A 19,083-nucleotide genomic window follows, 5' to 3' on the forward strand; every position below is an offset into this window, starting at 1 on the left:
AGTACTCTTCCCTCAGTCTTCAACTATTACGATTCTGCCAATTTCAGTTGCTGTGATGGGACATTAGAACAGCAGAAGTTCCTTCATGTAGACATATCCAGCAGTGAAGTGGTGAATAACATGCTCTCAGTTAAGAGTTTTTTTGCAAAATACTTGGCTTATTCAACAGAGTAGCTCTTCACATAGAGTGTTAGTAAAATGAGCAAAGGATTTAAATTAAATGATTGGCTAAAACAAATACAGTACAAACATTTGGATCATAACATGGGATTATTAATCAACATTGGCATGTACAAACGTAGTTTTTAAGTATATTTTTAGCATATTGATGTAGCTAGGTGAAAAAATGAGATTTAGATTGCTCAGTGCTCAAAATGAAACACATTTTGCTATCTAAACCCCATCATGTCTAAGAGAAATGGCTGTTTACTCATTAGAGTTTGAGAAATATCAGTTCTTTAGAAACAAATCAATTAATAAGTGAGGCATCAAATTTGTTCAGTTTGCCTTTTTTAGTTAATTATTATTTTACTTAGAGTAGGTATGTATAAGTGAGCAAACATATTAGGGTAGGTGACTCCTTCTGGTTTAAGATAGTAATATTGGGTGAATTAATTTAGTGTATGTCATAAATATAAAGGGAAGGGTAAACATCTTTAAAATCCCTCCTGGCCAGAGGAAAAATCCTTTCATCTGTAAAGGGTTAAGAAGCTAGGATAACCTCGCTGGCACCTGACCACAATGACCAATGAGGAGACAAGATACTTTCAAAGCTGGAGGGAGGGAGAAACAAAGGGTCTGTGTGTGTGATGCTTTTGCCGGGGACAGAACAGGAATGGAGACTTAGAACTTAGTAAGTAATCTAGCTAGATATGCGTTAGATTATGATTTCTTTAAATGGCTGAGAAAATAGACTGTGCTGAATAGAATGAATATTCTTGTCTTTGTGTCTTTCTTGTAACTTAAGGTTTTGTCTAGAGGGATTCTCTATGTTTTGAATCTAATTACCCTGTAAAGTATTTACCATCTTGATTTTACAGAGGTGATTCTTTTTACCTTTTCTTATATTAAAATTCTTCTTGTTAGAAATTGAATGCTTTTTTCATTGTTCTTAAGATCCAAGGGTTTGGATCTGTGGTCACCTATGCAAATTGCTGAGGATTTTTATCAAGCCTTTCTCAGGCAGGGGGGTGCAAGGTTTTGGTGAGGATTTTGGGGGGAAAGACGTTTCCAAACAACATTTTCCCAGTAAACCCCGACGTTTGCTGGTGGCAGTGGAAGTCCAAGGGCAAAGGGTAAAATAGTTTGTACCTTGGGGAAGTTTCAGCCTAAGCTGGTAAAAGTAAGCTTAGGAGGTTTTCATGCAGGTTCCCACATCTGTACCATAGAGTTCAGAGTGGGGAAGGAACCTTGACAGTGTAGCTACAGTATTTCCCCTTTCCCTTTATGGTCGTATAGGTTCAGATTTTCAAATTAGTTTGCCTAAAGATAGATGCACAAATAAGTCAATAGGAGTTGTGGATGGTGTGAAAATTAAGCTGTTTAGTTGGGCACCCAAATATGAATTCAAATACCTAACTTTAGATACCCATTTCTGAAAATATGTACCTAGAAAGACATCACATTGGTAAATGTGAAAACAACTGTTTTCAGAAAAATGGTATTACAATCATTTTATGGCTGAATTTCCACAGAATTATATACATTAATATAGTCATGCTGTTTGCTGTAAAGCAAGCTGAAACAGTGTAGCAGAGATGGATCCTTCTGTATCAGATCACTTCTGGAAGTTGGTGTAAAATGTAAAATATTTCAAAAAAAGGCTGGTCTGAGACATTATTTTGCCTGTTTCCCCATGCCTCTTGCAAGTGTTGAAATATTCCTGCTGAGCCTGGGATCTTAAATTTCTGTCATTCACAGGACATAATAGTTGTCAACTATTTCTTATCACTGCTTCAAAACTCACTTTCTACTGTATCTGAAAATGTCCCTGAAGTGCCATTGAGTTTAAAACATATCAGACTTGCACCAAAATATGTTGTTATTTATAAGATTTATTTCATAAGACTTCACTCCTAATCACTAAAATTGCAACATTCTGCATTACATAAATATGAGTTTTATGTGCAGTTTTAGGCACACATTTTAGAACACTGTACTGCTGTGAAATAATGTTCTATGATTCCAGCTTCTGTCGTCTTGGGTTTATTGGGACACAGTTTTCAATAGTTAAATTAAGTTGGTGGCTCTCTCATATATGAAATAACAAATTTGCACCGAATAGAAGTAGAATATAAGATAAGTTCATGAATATAGTCTTCTTTTTTTTTTTTTGGAAAACTATTAAAATATAATTTATTTAAAATATAATTTATTAACAAGAAAACATAACTCTTAATAAGATTCTTTAACATTCCAGATTTAGAATCTGGCAGTTCATACCTTATTAATTCAAATGTATTATCATCCAGTAGTTAACATGAACAGCAAGTAAATACTAACTACAGTGATATTCTAGTTGTGTTTTCAAGAATAACTAGCCATGGTTTCCAGCAAATCATAATGATTTATACTGCTTTCCTTTTAGTTCCTTTTATCTTCTTTCAAAGTTGTAACTCCTACTATATCCATACGACTCTTGCAGTAGATGTTAGGGTTTGATTTCTACCTTAGCTGAAGTAATTACAGTAAATACAACTGAATTACAATATAAAATGTAGGGCTGGATTTCTGGTTACCTAAACACTCTTAAGATTAGGCAATTTAAGATTTACTGGTGTGAGCTCTTCCCATAAGAGACAGTTTCCCTGAATTTACATATCCCTGATATTTTTGGTATGAGACTTTATAACTCCTGTAAAGATTTCTCCCATTTAAAAACTGATAGTGGGAAGAAGATTTTAACATTGTGATCTCTTCATTTTTTTTCTTCATTTTCCCTGGAAATTTGAATAGCAATCACAATATATGAAAGATAAATCCCAACAGAAACAATGCCAAGTTTACTGGAATTATCAGAACAGCTTTGCAATTTAGAGTTCCTAACTAAAAGAGGGTTAGAAGAGATGGGTCTTTGGTAATTAAACAATAAAGCATAGGCAATTATAATTTTATATTAAAACAGCACACATACAGTAGTTGTTTTAGGCAATAAAGAAAGATAGACCCTTCCCTGTATTTGAATGCAGTGCACTGTTGCTAAGATACCAACAAAGCACTAAACAAAGAAATAGCAATATCCTATAATAAAAGCATACAGTGGATAAAAATTGTGTATAGCATAGGAAATTTTAAATGTACCTTAATGTGAGGACATACTAAACAAAGATGACTGAAAAGAATTGAATGATCAATGAGGGGAGAGTCATAGTAAAACCAACTGAAATTTACAATGTGTATGAAAGTGTATCATTAATCCAAGGTACCTAGTGTATCATTAATCCAAGTAGCTGCTTTCCTTGCAAATTTTATATAAAACTTGCCTAATTGTGGCTATCCCATACCACTATTAAAATCTGGTGTGATTTAAAGGGGCAAATTGGATTGTTGGTGAAGAATATCAGCTTGTATGTGGAATGACTTTATTACTAGGCTTAGCTATGGAGGAGACTAGGATCTGTGGTTGATGGCTCAGTTTCCCATAGGAACATCAATCTGGATCGGGATGTGCTCTCGTGCCCCTATTTCTTTCTCCCCATTTCAAACCACTGAATGGTAGAAAATAAGAATGTCATGGTTTTCTTTTGCTCATGTCCTTTATTTCTGAAGACCTCAGAGTTGACTTGTGATGGTTTGACTTCTCCTCACTCATAAGCAGAAACCTTGATGGGAGCAGCCTCTCACAGCCTAGTTCACCCACTTGAACAAAGATGTATGGTTGTGTGGGAATGTAGCCTCTCAGAACCATATAATCTGAAGCACTAGGACTCCTCAAGGCTAGATTTTATGTGGTTTCCTTTTTATTGATGATCCATTTATTGCAAAATTATTTGGTACTAATAATGAAATTAAAGGTCTGGCTTCATAAATGACTCCATATCAAAGCAGTGCAGTCTGCCTAGAATTCTGTTACAACCTTTATATCCTATATGGCCTATAAATGTGGAACTCAATATCCTCTAAGGCATCTTATGCCGTGATGTATCATGACTTTTACTAATAATTGCTGGGCGAGTATGGTTCCTCCTCTCCCGGCCTTGGTTTGGGATGAAATAAAATTTGTGGTCATTTACCAGGAAACTGTGATTGCAACAGTTAATTTGTAGAATCTACCATCCAGTACAGTATATTTGCTCTCATCCGCAGTAGAGATGTAGCACAATATCGATGTATATTTTTGCCATCAGGTGAGATATCTGTACTAAAAATAGTGTACACTAATAGAAGAATCAGGAAGCCTGTTAAAGCTTTTCCTTATGTGCATGTAATGCCATGGCCACTACCTGAACTCCCATGGCCAGGGGTATCTCTGCAGTGCCCTGTTTTCCTCTTCTCCAGGGCTCCTTAAACTCCACAGTCTTGCTTATTTACTCACAGCCCTTCTTTATTAAGCATCTCTGCCATTTCCACATTTTCTGTTGTTGTCTTTCCCCCCTCATTGAGTAACAGGCTTACTCTGTCCTTGGTCTTCCTCTTGCTTCTAATGTATTTGTTGAATGTTTTCTTGTTACCCTTTATGTCCCTAGCTATTTTGATCTTGTTTTGTGCCTTGGCCTTTCTAATTTTGTCCCTACATACTTATGTTGTTTGTTTATATTCATTGTTTGTAATTTGACCAAGTTTCCACTTTTTGTAGGACTCCTTTGAGTTTTAGATCATTGAAGATCTCCTGGATAAGCCAGGGTGGTCTCTTGCCGTATTTCTTATTTTTCCTATGCAGTGGGATAGTTTGCTCTTGTGTGCTTAATAATGTCTCTTTGAAAAACTCTCTTTGCCAACTGTCTTCAATTGTTTTTTCCCCTTAGACTTGCTTCCGATGGGATTTTTACCTACCAACTCCCTGAGTTTGCCAAAGTCATCTTGAAATCCATTGTCTTTATTGTGCTGTTCTCCCTCCTACCATTCCTTAGAATCATAAACTCTACCATTTCATGATCAGTTTCTCCCAAGTTGCCTTCCACTTTCAAATTCTCAAAAGTTCCTCCCTATTTGTCAAAATATCTAGAACAGCCTCCCCCCAGTAGCTTTCTCCACCTTCTGAAATAAAAAATTGTCTCCAATACATTCCAAGAACTTGTTGGATAATCTGTGCCCTGCTGTGTTATTTTCCCAACAGATGTCTGGATAGTTGAAGTCCCCCATCACCACGAAGTCCTGTGCTTTGGATGATTTTGTTAGGTGTTTAAAAAAAGCCTTGTCCACCTCTTCTTCCTGGTTTGGTAGTCTGTAGTAGACCCCTACCATGACATCACCCTTGTTTTTACCCTTTTATCCTTATCCGGAGACTTTCAACAAGTCTGTCTTTTATTTCTCTCTCGACCTCAGTCCAAGTGTATATATTTTTAATATATAAGGCAACACCTCCTCCATTTTTTCCCTTCCTCTCCTTCCTGAGCAAGCTGTACCCTTCTATACCAATATTCCAGTCATGTGTATTATCCCACCAAGTCTCCGTGATGTCAACTATGTCATAGTTGTGTTTATTTACTAGCATTTTGAGTTCTTCCTGCTTATTCCCCATACTTCTTGCATTAGTATACAAACATCTAAGATTTGATTTCCCCCCCCAGTTCTGTCTTCTCTCCCTTCTTTCTGCTATAACAGCCCATGCTCCCCCCAGATTCTGACCTTCTCCCAGGTCTCCATGTTTTTGACTTACCTGTGGGCTTTGGTCACCTGCCCCCGTCGAACCTAATTTTTAAACCCTCCTCACTAGGTTAGCCAGTCGGTAGCCAAATATGCTCTTTCCCTTCCTCGATAGGTGGACCCCATCTCTGCTTAGCAGTCCTTCCTGGAACAGCATCCTGTGGTTGAGGAAGCTGAAGCCCTCCTGGCAACACCATCCTTGCAGCCAGGCATTCACCTTCAGGATGCATCTGTCTCTGCCGAGGCCCCTACCCTTAACTGGAAGGACTGAAAAGAACACCACCTGTGCTCCCAACTCCCTCACCCTTACTCCCAGAGCCCTGTAGTCACTTCTGATCTGCTGAGGGTCATACCTTGCAGTATCATTAGTGCCCACATGGATGAGTAGTATGGGGTAATAGTCACAGGACCGGATGATCCTCGATAATCCTGCCATAACATCTTGGATATGGGTCCCTGGCAGGCAGCATACCTCCTGGGATGCCATGTCAGGGGGACAGATGGGTGCCTACATCCCCTCGGAAGAGAATCTCCCCTAAAAAAAAAAAAAAAAAAAAAAGCTCAGAACTTTTCAGCTCCATTATTTAGAATGAGACATTTAGGTCCAATTCTGCCCTCTGGTCTACCAGTTCAATCCTGTTGACTTTACTAGGGGTGTAGGGATGTAAGTGAAAGCAGAATTTGGCCCTATGTTTCCTCTACATTATTCTGTTCAATCTGTGCAGTTGTAGTGCCTAATTTTTATATTGCTATTTCATATTGTTAAGTGCTGTCGTATATTTTATGACAGGAACATAAGATTGCTTCTTTACATCCTTTTCCTTAAACAGCTTGTTAATATGCTATTTGAAATTTGAGCTTGAATGAGACTTTTTTTTACCTTAACTCTAAGTCTGTTGTTTTAAATCAAAGGCTTAATTTTTACTTAACAGTCCCACTGAATTATATTTGTAGTCAGTAGGACTATTCGTGCTTAAATTTGTGCACCTGCAAAAATGTTTGTAGCATCAGGGCCTTAATATAATAACTCCTTAACTTTGATACACACACAAAATACCACAAACAAAATCTTTTTCGTTAGTATTTCCAACACCTGTTTTGTTGCATTCTTTTGGAACAGGGAAGAAATATTGTGGTGTCTTTTGACTTTGGCTGAATCATTGCCAAAAAATGAATTTTAATCCCTTTGACACAATCTTGAAGACCAACCTTATGGAAGTTGAGAGAGAAAGTGAAATTTGAATTTTAATATGCTTTCAGCAGGGACATCAGCTGAGAGGTAGTTTTGTCTGCTCTTCATCCGTTCAAAAACAAATGATTGCTATTACAGAGGAGAGACTAAGTAGTTTTGAACAAGTCTCTGGTATTTGGTGACTTTTGTCATGGGATTTGTTCCCAAAATTTGCTTCTTCCAGTCTGGGATCAAATGACTCTTTGCACACTAATAGTTTGAAATCACGCTATAATAAATAATAAAAAAAAATTGATCCTTATGTTTCCATGGCTTTTGAACTATAGATTCGTCTAAATTGCCTTATGTTGACTGTCATACGAACATTAATTGCTTCAGTATTTTGCTCATGTATTATTATAGTATTCAAAATATTAAATTAACTGGATTCAGTTATGTAAAAATCACACTATTTCAAAATGTGAAAATACATAAATTCAAAGGTAAAATACAAAATGTTACTTTTCGTGTTAAAAACTAAAACATTTTCATTTATATTTTTTTGTTGCATTTGAAGGATTTGAATTGGTTTATGCAAACACACTGCACCATCTTCATAGCCCCTTTGAGAAATTTCGCACCATTATGAAGTGTTCAGAATTTGTCATCCTTCAACAATAAAATAAAGGTTCTAAAATAAGAGAGAAAGTGTCAGATAGTTCCCAAAACATGATCTCTGTTAAAACTGTCTCAAAAATTAGGCCAGGCTCATACTGACAATAGAACTATGATTACACTTGAGTTCACCCATAGAAGGGTGCAGAAAAGCTTTGTGCTTAAATAACTGGCACATTCAATATAGAGTATTAATTGCACTGAATTTTTTAAGAGTTGTTTTTGTCTTCTGCATTGTATGTCTGCAACAAGGGTTGAAAAAACAGAATTTGTTAATGCTATTAAGAGCTATCATAGCATTAGACTGTGTATTTGAATAGAAAATAAGTGCTTTTACAGAACTAGCTCATTTTCAAAACTTTTAAGCTAAAGCAGAAAAAAATTATTTTGGAGATAAGTGAATCTGTCTAAAATTAGAGCTGATTTTTTTTTCAAAAAAATAAAATCAGGTCCCCAAAATACCTATCTTTGTTTAAGGACTTGTAAAAGGTTAACAATTCCCTTAATGTTTTAAGGTAACTGCACAAAATAGGTTTTCAGATTAATTTAAGAAGTCTGAGAACTCTGGTCTGAATAGAATTATTTTTAATGCAATGTATTCTTTCATGAGCAGCCGAATTATACATTTTTATACATTTTTGAGCTATGTGTATTGTATTGATTCACTAACTAGAGACAATGGTTGGATCCCTGCACTCATGGAGGCACAGGCAACCCCAGAGGCGGCAAGACCAAGGGTCTGACCCTATACTGGCTCACAGGTTGAGACCAGCTGCACTGCTGTGCACAGTAGTGTCACAATCCATTGGGGGCTATTGCCAACTGCCATAATTTAAAGCAGTTTATGTGCTACTCTAAACAATGTAGAGAAAGTATAGAGCTGATCTGTGAATCGGAGAACCACAGCATGGTCCTTTTCAAGGTCATGCTTCACTACTGCGTCCTGCCACTTCCACAGCTGTGGCTACGTTCTATTTTCAGCACGCCTTCTAGCTTGATTATAGCTAGCCTGGATATGTCTCTTTGAGCTAGGAATTCAGCTCAAAGTGTCGACATGCCCTATAGTTCCATCAGACAGTTTTTCCTTAAAGTTGATCTTAAATTGCGGCTTCTAGTAAATCAAGTTGTGTTCGCAAAAAACAGTTAATGCGTAGGTTGTGATTGTACTGTACCTTTTGATGGCAACATATTAACCACTGTTTAATCCGTTACTACATCCAAAATCTCACCTTTTGACAGCATACAGTTTAACTTGCTTCTCTTTACTGATCAACAGTAGGATTTTGTTTTAATATTACAGTATTTAATATTTAAATGTTGCTGCTGAAAATGAACATACAGTATATTATCTGTGAGTAATAGTTCTCATAATAACTAAGATTGGTTGTTAGTGCTACTGGAGTTTTAGATACAATATGAAAATGATTTACAGTGCATTCTCTTTCAGAGTTTGTTCACTTAATATGTATTGTAAACAAAATTAATTGAGGTGTTAAACTGCAATTGATTGATGTGTAATGTTGCTGATTTTAGACCTAATGCTAAAGGACTGTTTGGTTTTGACTTTTACAGAATACACATCTCCTCTTTTTCCCAGGACAACATTTATGAAGTCCAGCCTCCTAAAGTAGATAAGAAATCAATTGATATCTTCCATGCTCACATCCAGGCTGGCAGAGGCATCATGCAGCCACTGGTAAAAGAAGACATCCTCATGTACAGAGAGTACATTAGAAACCGATATATGTGAAAACAGACTGGATTCAACGGTTTAGCATTGCTGGAGTGTGGTACAAATCAATTGAGAAAGGAAGTCTAAATTCGGCTATTTTGTGGTGGTAAAACAATGGCAATTATTTATCAACCTGTATCTTTCTGAATGATTTCATTTTTGAGATATTGTGTGCTTTGCAAAAATAAAAATGTGACTGAAGATGTATTCTCTTTGGTAAAATAATAGTATGTCTAAAATCAGAAAAACTAAATGCAGCTGCAACTAAATATATAGTAATTTGAGATAAGAAAGTAAACATCAGGTATTTAAACTTAACATTAATTGTTGCATACAGTAGTTTCAAGAAAAGAACTTAACTACCACATTTAGCTTTTGACAGAGAAAAGCTGTTTTCAGTCGAAAGTTCTGTCATTTGTTGAAATTGTTTGTTTAGCAAAATATGTTTATATGTGTTTGTAGCAAAGATGGAAAAGGTGTCAATTTGGCCCGTGTATGAAACTCAAAAGTTAAATCTAAAGTAACAAACTTCATAGTCATAATCCACCTCCAATGTAGTTCTGTTGCAGATAGCAATAGTGGAAGCTGTAGAGACCAGACAAAGGTGTTGTAATGACCTAATCAGTGTGGATTTCTGTCAGGTTCCTTTGAAGGATAGTGACATTATAATTATTGTGACTTGGTAAACAACTTTGAGAAATGAATGCGCACTCTACTTAGAGAGACCAGTTTCAGACCATAAAATAGTAGCTTCAGTCAAGATGGGCTCTGCCTGATATACTGAGAGATTCTTGGTCAACTGGATATACCAAGAATTTTCCCATCTCTGGACTAGTAAAAAGTCAGCAAATTAATAACTTATCTCTAGAAAATACATCTGCTAAGAGTGCTTTGCACTCTTTTGTCCAACATAAACAATATTTTACAAGCAATCAAATACCCACTGTGAAAAAAACTAGGATGAAATCCTGGCCTCACTGAAGACAATGCAAGCTTTGTTGTTGACTTTAGTGGTGCCGGGATTTCCATTCTAGTGTTTTGTGTTACAAAGTGCAAGAATAAATAGACTTCAAGGAATACATATACCATCTAAGGTTATGCCTCTCTATTCTGTACACATGTATTCAGATTTTAATTGATTAAGATCACATTTCCATTTTAATGAGAGTAACGTCTGTTAATACAGTGAAAATAGATAATTACAGCTGCAATTTACGTCTTTCTGCACAGGAAATTTGCTGTTTTGTAATGCATTGATTTTGTTAAATAGACAAATATTTTGTTTAAGAAGGTACTGTAACAGAGTGGTTTGCCCCTGGGGGGGGGGGGGGGAGGCTGGGACTAGCCAACCCTGATTATAGAATGAGGCACATCTGGATAGGATCAGGTGATTTCCTATAAAAAGCGGCAGGTGGCTCCCATTAAGGGAGAAGCTCAGAAAATTGTAGCAGAGTCTGCAGAGAATATGAAAAGGCTCCTGTAGGGAAGACCCTGAGACTAGGAGAGTTGTCCCAGGCAGGGAGGCCTGAGAGAGACCCTGACCAAGCAGGAGGAGGGAGGCTGCAAAGGACTGGAAGGAGGAAGAGTCCACTGGATTGTGTGCACTTATGAATGGACTTTGGGGTTTTTTGAGGTTTAATTTCAGTTTATTTTATATTAACAAACCCAATCCCCAAGAAGACGTATTTTTTACCTTGAAAAAGCCTGAAGTGAAGTTTATTTCAACAGTCCATGAGAGAAAACTAAGATAAGCTGCCCATAGGCCACAAGGGGGCACTTGGAAGAAGCCAGCTGGTAACAGGTACAATACATCTTTATTTAATTGCTGTTAAATTCTATTTGAATTTTCCCCCATATAGTTTCTGCCATTTATCCACAAATTAGGCAGTAGAGCTAAACAAACTGTTCCACTTCCTTGTTCAGCAGCAGCAATCTTTGCAACATGTAGGTATTTTAATAATAATTTTTAGAAGTTTGAGGGAAAAAAAAGAGCACTCTCAAACTTTAACTATCCAGTATCGAACTGTTTTGCAGGAAGAGGGTTGTAGAGTTTGGTTTTTTCTTATTTGTAGATTGGAAATCCCCTTGTTAATGTCCCATTACATGTTTTGTGGCATGGTAATTTTGTACTGCTGTTGTGTCCTCTTCCATTTTTTACTGTGTTTATACTCTTCTTGTTTCTCTCTTGATTTGGAATGGATATAAAAGACAAGCAAATACTGTCTGTCTGTGCAAGTCTGAGTATGTAAGTCGTACTCATCAGCATGGTATCTCCATCTAAAGAGGTCAGTGGACCTCTATTGTCAAATAATAATCTATTTGCATACAACCTATCTACTGCAGACTATTGGGATAAGTTCAAATTGCTACTTGCATGCTAGCTACAGCGTATGTTAAAATAAACTTCCAGCTGAGTAGTGGCTAAGATGAGAACAAACTTCCCTTTAACTCTGTCAAGAATGCTGCTGCCTGACCAGTATAAGGAATCTGTTCAGCTGAACAAGGAGGTATACTTGATGTACACATAGTAAGTCTAGCTGGGTGGAGGACGCTGCTAAACAGCTAAATCTGTAAGCATTTCTAAAACACCTGTTACTGTAGTACCTTAGATTGGGTCCAAATCCTCAGATGTGCCAGAACTTTGCCATGTAAGAAATCATTATTACATACATATATAATAATCATATTTTGCAGGAGAAATAGGTGCAGTGTGGAGAGGAATGGGAGTGTGTTTTACCAGCTGTCCCTCTCTGTGGATTAAAGTGGTGTTTTTTTTCACTTAACTGTTAACGATCTTCTTGTAGTATTTATCTTTATGGACAGATAAAGTTGTAAAGTCATTTCACCTGAGAAAAGTGTCATCCTTCTTCCAAAAGACATTAAATCACTCCTCATGTGTTTGGAGAATGCATTGAGGTAACATACCAAATTGTGCAACCTGGATAGATGGGTTCAGATTCTTTCCTGTATCAAGAGCTGTTCTCAATCTGAGGATGAGGGGGCATAGCCATCAGAGACGTGGTTATGATTCCATTCTTGGACCAATCTACATTGGCCCCAGCTCCAATGTTTTTAAGAGCTTTTCTGGCCTCCTCCCACCATGATTTGCCCCATACTCCAGGTGGTACAGAGAGGCTGGCATAGGACCTGGCTGTACTGGCTCTATACCTCTTGGACACTGCTCATCTAAGGACATGTTGGGTCTTTCCCATTCTCTTTGTGCTATAGTAGTTGACTGGATCAAAGAGTCTGGCTGCTCATATTTGCTGTATTCCTTTCTTCTAACTGGGTTTCTCTCCATAGAAACATAAAAGTATCCCTATTTTTTTTCTAAGAAAGGAACTCCCAAACTGAACCTGTTCTTTCAAAGGATTTTTGAAGGATAGTACGTTGTGGAGTGTGACCTTTCATATGTTAGTGTCAAGTCAATTCACTTTGTATAACAATCGATTTTATCCTATAAGCCTGCAATACCGTTACTGGAGGAAATTAATAGAGTTTAAAATTCCATTCTAAACTATAGTCTGTAAAGAGCTTTGGGCTCTGTCTGCATGAAAGGCACTAGGAAAATGTAAAGGTGTTATAATTATATCACTTTATTACAATATTCAAACCTCACAGCACATACCACTACTAATTTATTGATTTATTAGAACCTGACATTTCAACTTAGCTAATGCCAAGTACAGTAAAAGCTGTGTTATCTGGCACTTTACCAACTGGAACTAGCATTTCTGATCTTCAGTAGGGTTGCCAGATGTCTGTTTTTTGACCAGAATGCCTGGTCAAAAAGGGACCCTGGTGTCACCAGGCAGCATCGCTGACCGGACCATTAAATGTCTGGTTGGCGCGGAGCTGGCAGGCTCCCTTACCTGGCTTCATGTGGCTCCCCAGAAGCGGTGACATGTCCCTGCTGCTCCTAGGTGGAGGAACAGCCACGGGGGCCCCAAGCCCTGGTTCTGCAGCTCCCATTGGCCAAAACTGCGGCCAGTGGGAGTTGCAGGGGCAGTGCTTGCGGGCAGAGGCAGCATGCAGTACCTCTGCTTAGGAGCAGCGACGACATGTCGCTGCTTGCGGGGAGCTGCACGAGGTGAGCGCTGCCTGGATCCTACACCATGAAAACCCTCCAATGCCCCACCCTGGTGTCCTGAGCCCCCTCCTGCACCCAAACTCCCTCCGAGAGACCGCACCCAACTCCCTCCCTCTTCATTAACCAGAATTTTTGACTTACTGGCACTCCCTACCCCCATTCCCGCAACATGCTGGATAACAGCTTTTACTGTATATTAATCCAAATAAAAATCATTTTTCCCTTTTACTTCAATTCAGTTGTTAATATATCTGTTATTTCCCTGGATAGAATGGAAAAGTATACCTGCTAAATATCTCAGATTATTTTCTTGTTCTTTTAAAGATCATGCTAATGATGTTCATGCAAAGAATGAGAATACAGCCTGGATTAACTATTCACAGAGATATTAGTTATTCTGCCTCCTCTTTGACAGTCTCAGGGACACTACACAAACACAGTTTGCAGGGATGACTCTTAATACTAAAAATATTTGTCAATTTCAAACTTTCATTCTCTGGGGAATGAAGATATGAGTCAGCAGTGTGCCCTTGTTGCCAAGAAGGCCAATGGCATTTTGGGTTGTATAAGTAGGGGCATAGCGAGCAGATCGAGGGACGTGATCGTTCCCCTCTATTCGACACTGGTGAGGCCTCATCTGGAGTACTGTGTCCAGTTTTGGGCCCCACACTACAGGAAGGATGTGGATAAATTGGAAAGAGTACAACGAAGAGCAACAAAAATGATTAGGGGTCTAGAGCACATGACTTATGAGGAGAGGCTGAGGGAGCTGGGATTGTTTAGTCTGCAGAAGAGAAGAATGAGGGGGGATTTGATAGCTGCTTTCAACTACCTGAAAGGGGGTTTCAAAGAGGATGGCTCTAGACTGTTCTCAATGGTAGCAGATGACAGAACGAGGAGTAATGGTCTCAAGTTGCAATGGGGGAGGTTTAGATTGGATATTAGGAAAAACTTTTTCACTAAGAGGGTGGTGAAACACTGGAATGCGTTACCTAGGGAGGTGGTAGAATCTCCTTCCTTAGAGGTTTTTAAGGTCAGGCTTGACAAAGCCCTGGCTGGGATGATTTAACTGGGACTTGGTCCTGCTTTGAGCAGGGGGTTGGACTAGATGACCTTCTGGGGTCCCTTCCAACCCTGATATTCTATGATTCTATGATTCTATGAAGATGAGCTTAACATAGTGGAAAAATAACATCTGTTAAACAAATTATGAAAGATATTCTAAACACTGACAGAGAAAAAGATAGTATTTGATATTTGTATTGCATTTAAAAAATATTAAACAGGAAGCTATCATTGTGACAGTCTGACTCAATAATACAGTTTGGTATTTAGATGAGAGGCAGATTTTTTTTTTAGTGATAAATTCTGTTTTTAATTGAACACAATTTAAACTTGATCTAAAGCTTATGTCATTGTTAAAGTAACCATACATAATTTTAACTACTAAGCTTGCTTTATGAAAACTTTTAAAGACTGCATTTTTCATGCATTCAGATATTGAACTGTATGTCCTGAACTACATGAATAAACCAGACTTCCTGCTTGAATTTCTTTACTGATGCCTGTGCTCTGAGCATATTTTAAAACTAATTAATATTTCTAGTCTGCCTTAATGTGACAGGGTGGATTAGGCCCTGAGGCCCCCTGCTGGAGGCCTCATGGCCCTGCCACACCATTCCCCAAAAAGGGCAGTGGAGAGGGTCCTCCATGTTGCCTAGAGAAGTGGTGTGGGACACAGCCAATCATGAAAGAGGCTGCAGGGAGCAGCCAATCAGAGCCCAGCAGGCTTGTATAAAAGGAGCTGCAGAGCCAGAGTGAGTTCAGTCTGCTGGTAGGGACTGGGGGACAGAGATTTGCAGGGGCTGAAAGGGCTGCACAGATCAGTTGCTGGCAGGTACCAGAGGAACCTGAGACTAGCTGCTGGCTGGTTGCTGGGACTAAGCAGGTAGTTACTGGCAGGGATCGTACGAGCAAGGATAGAGTTTATGGCTGCCTTCTGGGACTCAATTAAGATGGGCCCTGGAGAACTGGAAGGGAAACAGCACAAGGCTGCTGTACTTATAGGGTCCCTGGGTTGCGACCCAGAGCAGTGGGAAGGACCGGTTTCCCTGCACCTGCCATTGGTGGAAGTGGCTATGCCCTAAGGAAGGGAATTAGAACTGTGACACCCCAGGGAAGGGGGCCAAACTGGGATTAACTCGGTGAGGAGTTGTAGTCAGCAAACAGAGTCCAAGAGGGGTGTCTCAGTAGGAGGGATGGGGTCACTGAGGGTTCAAGTAGATGCAAGGAGTCCCAAGGGAAAAAGCCATCGAGGTGCTGCTCAATTCCAGAGTAGGAACCTTGCAACCTAGCCAGGCCAAACAGAACCATGATGGGCCCTGTTAGACTGTTTTAGAAGACTGAGCCCAGGGAGGGCTGCAGGACATTGGGGATATTTTGGAATTTGTACCCTGGAAGAGGTTTGGTTTGTTTTGCACATGGACAGAGCGTGACTCAGGCCAGAGGGCCAAGTCACCGAAGACCAACCTGACAAGCGCAGCAGCTGACGGGACACCGTGAATGGGGAAAAGACTGTAGGCACACATACACATTGCCATTGTTCACAAGATGTGGGTACCACCCTGTTACTTACTTATTTAATTTACATAAATTGAAGTCTCCATCTAATTTCTGAAATATGCACAATGCTATTGCAGCTACAGTTACAGACCTTTAAAGCACAAATGCTGCAATTCACTTAGAATCGTCATCAGTAAAATACTAGAGAGTGCAAAATGCACGAGAGAGTTAGGAGAGAAAATAAAACCAGGAGGAACTGGAGAAAATGTAGTGGGGATAGCAAGTCAAATTTCAAATGGCATATTTCCTGAATCAGATTTTTTTGTTCCTCTCTTTCCATTATGACCTGTGTTCATAATGTTTACCTACTTGTTACAGTGACTAATGCAGTAAAATAAAAAATATGCAAAAACTAGTTTTTGGGGGCAGAGTTGTATTTTCTTGGAAAAGCCTCTTTTATAACTGGAAAATTTTCTTCTTTTGAGTGTCCTCTGCATATTCCCACTCATGGGATACTCCAAAAGGTGCAGCCTGAACTGTAATTCTGTTAGAAGTAGCTGTTGGAGCATCCACATGCCTCTCTGACACCCCCCCTTCACTGGACTCTGGATGTTTTAGGATAAGGGTTTAAAATGATCATGGTGCTACACTACCTCAGTTCTTTCAACCATGACAAGCTGGATGGCTACATAGTTGCTGTATGATCCTTACGGATCCCTAATAGCTAGACAGCTTGTATAGGTTAGTTGTTCCTTAAGTACATAGTGTTGCATAGTATTTTCTAGAGATAGTTAAGGATAACATGTCCGATCAGAAGGCTAAGAAGCTTGGATTCCAAAGATGTGTCTCCTCTGGCAGTCGTATTCCCAGCATCCCCATAGGCACTGACTCCGTGGGTGCTCTGTGTCTGGAGCAGCCACAGGGAAAAATTAGTGGGTGCTCTGCACCCACCAGCAGCCAAGCTCCCCTTGGATTTTAGATTAAACACTTTTATCAGTTTTGCTTCCGCAGGTTGTCTCTAACTTCTATAATATTTTCTTTTTCCCTTCAGGATCAGTTTGCATTTCTGGATGTCAAAGACACATATTTTCATTTTTCTCTGAGACCATGTCATGAAACTACTTATGTTCATTGTATAGAAACGGAGAGGACCCTTTTGTATACAAGATCCTGCCTTTCAGGTTGTCCAAAGCACCCAGAGTGTTCACAAAATGTCTGTCTGCAATGGCATCATACCAAGAAGGCTGGGGATGTATGTAAACCCATACTTAGCTGACTGAGTGATAAAAGTCATCCAAGGAAAGGATCTTACTAATATACATCAGATACATTCACTATTTATCAGTCTGGGATTACAGATAATTTGGGGAAAATCATGACTAACCCCTTGTCAAAGGATTTTTTTAAATAGGAACCCTTTTTCCTTCAACTGTGGGGAAAGCTTTTCTGCCAGAGGAGAGAGAGATAAAAATAAAAATGTATATTTCTCTTTCTCCAGCTACCCAGACAATTGATTCTTTTCTTCCTTTGGTTTCTGGGTCTGGTGGCATCAACTACAGCAGTGACTCCTTATGCTCATATTCAGATGAGAAATTTTCATCACTGGTTAGCAAAGAATTACAAACCAGGTTTAGATTGTATGCATTGAAAAATACTAATTCCAGAACAGGTGTTAACATCATTAATGTGGTAGGCAGACAATCAAAATGCAGTGAAAGGTACACGTTCAATCCTCCTCCATAGTCAGTAATTCTGACCACAGATGCATCTGCTGTTGCATCTAAACAACAAATGGTCAGAGATCATTAGTTACCAAAGGAAAAGAAATTACACATCATTATTTTAGAATGGGAGCAATCAGACTAACTTTAAGTTCTCTTCTACCTCAACTCAAAAACAAAGCCATTCAATTCATTACAGACAATTTGACAGCGTTCTATTATCTAAACAAACAAGTGAGGACTCACTCTGTGAAATTATTCAGGGAGACCAAGAGTCTTTGGAACTAGTATATAGAACACGCTATTCATCCAGTAGCAATCCAGAACCCCTTTTCAGATCATCTGAGCAGGTCATCAGGTCAGATGCAAAAATTTGTCTTTGAAGGATGAATTAATGAATCACCTCTTCAGTTTATGGGGGAACGATAACATCCAGCAACAACACAAAATTCCAGAGATATTGTTCCAGGGAACGCAGAGACAAGGAATCAATATTGGATGCTTTTATAATACACTGGGGTTGGGGTCTAATGTATGCTTTCCCCCAATTTCCAGTTTTTCAGAGAGTGATATAAGACAGGACAAAGCCAGGGTGATTTTAATAGCACCAGACAACAATGGTATCTAGATTTGATACGGCAATCATAAGGATTAGTGGAACCTCTAACATTGACATTGGACCTGTTGTTACAACAAACAGGAAGGTCTGTCGTCAGGACCTTAGTCCCTTCACTTGATTGCATGGAGAATAGACCTTTAGGTGGGCTAGAAGAAAGCCTTTCATTAGAAGTACAGAATGTATTGTTATAGAAAAGAATCCACATAAAACTGCTATAATCTTTAATGAAAAAGATGTTTATTGTGGATTTCCATGTAGAATATGGATCCTTATACAGCACCAATTAATTATATATTGGAGTATTTATTTTATCTTAAGAAGACACCTCTTTCATTATCTTCAGTTAAGGTCCATTTCACAGCCATATCAGCATATTATGTACTTATAGAGGGAAAGTCTGTTTTTATTTATGATATAGTTAAGTTTGTAAAAGGCCTTAATAATTTCTGTTGTGTCCACCAATAAGAACTTCTTTGGCCCTCCTTCAGGAGACCAGACAGCAAATGTGAAAAATTGAGATGGAGTGGGGGGTAATGGGAGCCTATATAAGAAAAAGACCCAAAAATCAGGATTGTCCCTATAAAATTGGAACATCTGGCCCCCTAGCCCTCCTGGATCTGAATGTAACACTAGCACAACTAATGAGAATTCCCTTTGAATCTCTGGGGAGCTGTTCTTTATTTCATTTATCTGTAACAGTGCTTTTGA

At 38.7% G+C, this 19,083-nt stretch overlaps 1 protein-coding gene across 2 annotated transcripts in view; it reads left to right on the forward strand.

Annotated features, from left to right (window-relative positions):
* FIG4 (FIG4 phosphoinositide 5-phosphatase) overlaps positions 1–11,604 on the forward strand; it is a 179,683-nt gene extending 168,079 nt beyond the window's left edge. For both annotated transcript variants that reach the window (XM_038394854.2, XM_043510796.1), the window contains one exon: positions 9,224–11,604. In XM_038394854.2, coding sequence (XP_038250782.1) covers positions 9,224–9,401 — 178 coding nt within the window. In that variant the 3' untranslated portion in view covers positions 9,402–11,604. The remainder of the gene's footprint in view (positions 1–9,223) is intronic.
* Positions 11,605–19,083: the final 7,479 nt, after the last annotated feature.

Source organism: Dermochelys coriacea, chromosome 3 (genome assembly GCF_009764565.3).
Source record: "Dermochelys coriacea isolate rDerCor1 chromosome 3, rDerCor1.pri.v4, whole genome shotgun sequence".
Classification (NCBI taxonomy): domain Eukaryota; kingdom Metazoa; phylum Chordata; order Testudines; family Dermochelyidae; genus Dermochelys; species Dermochelys coriacea.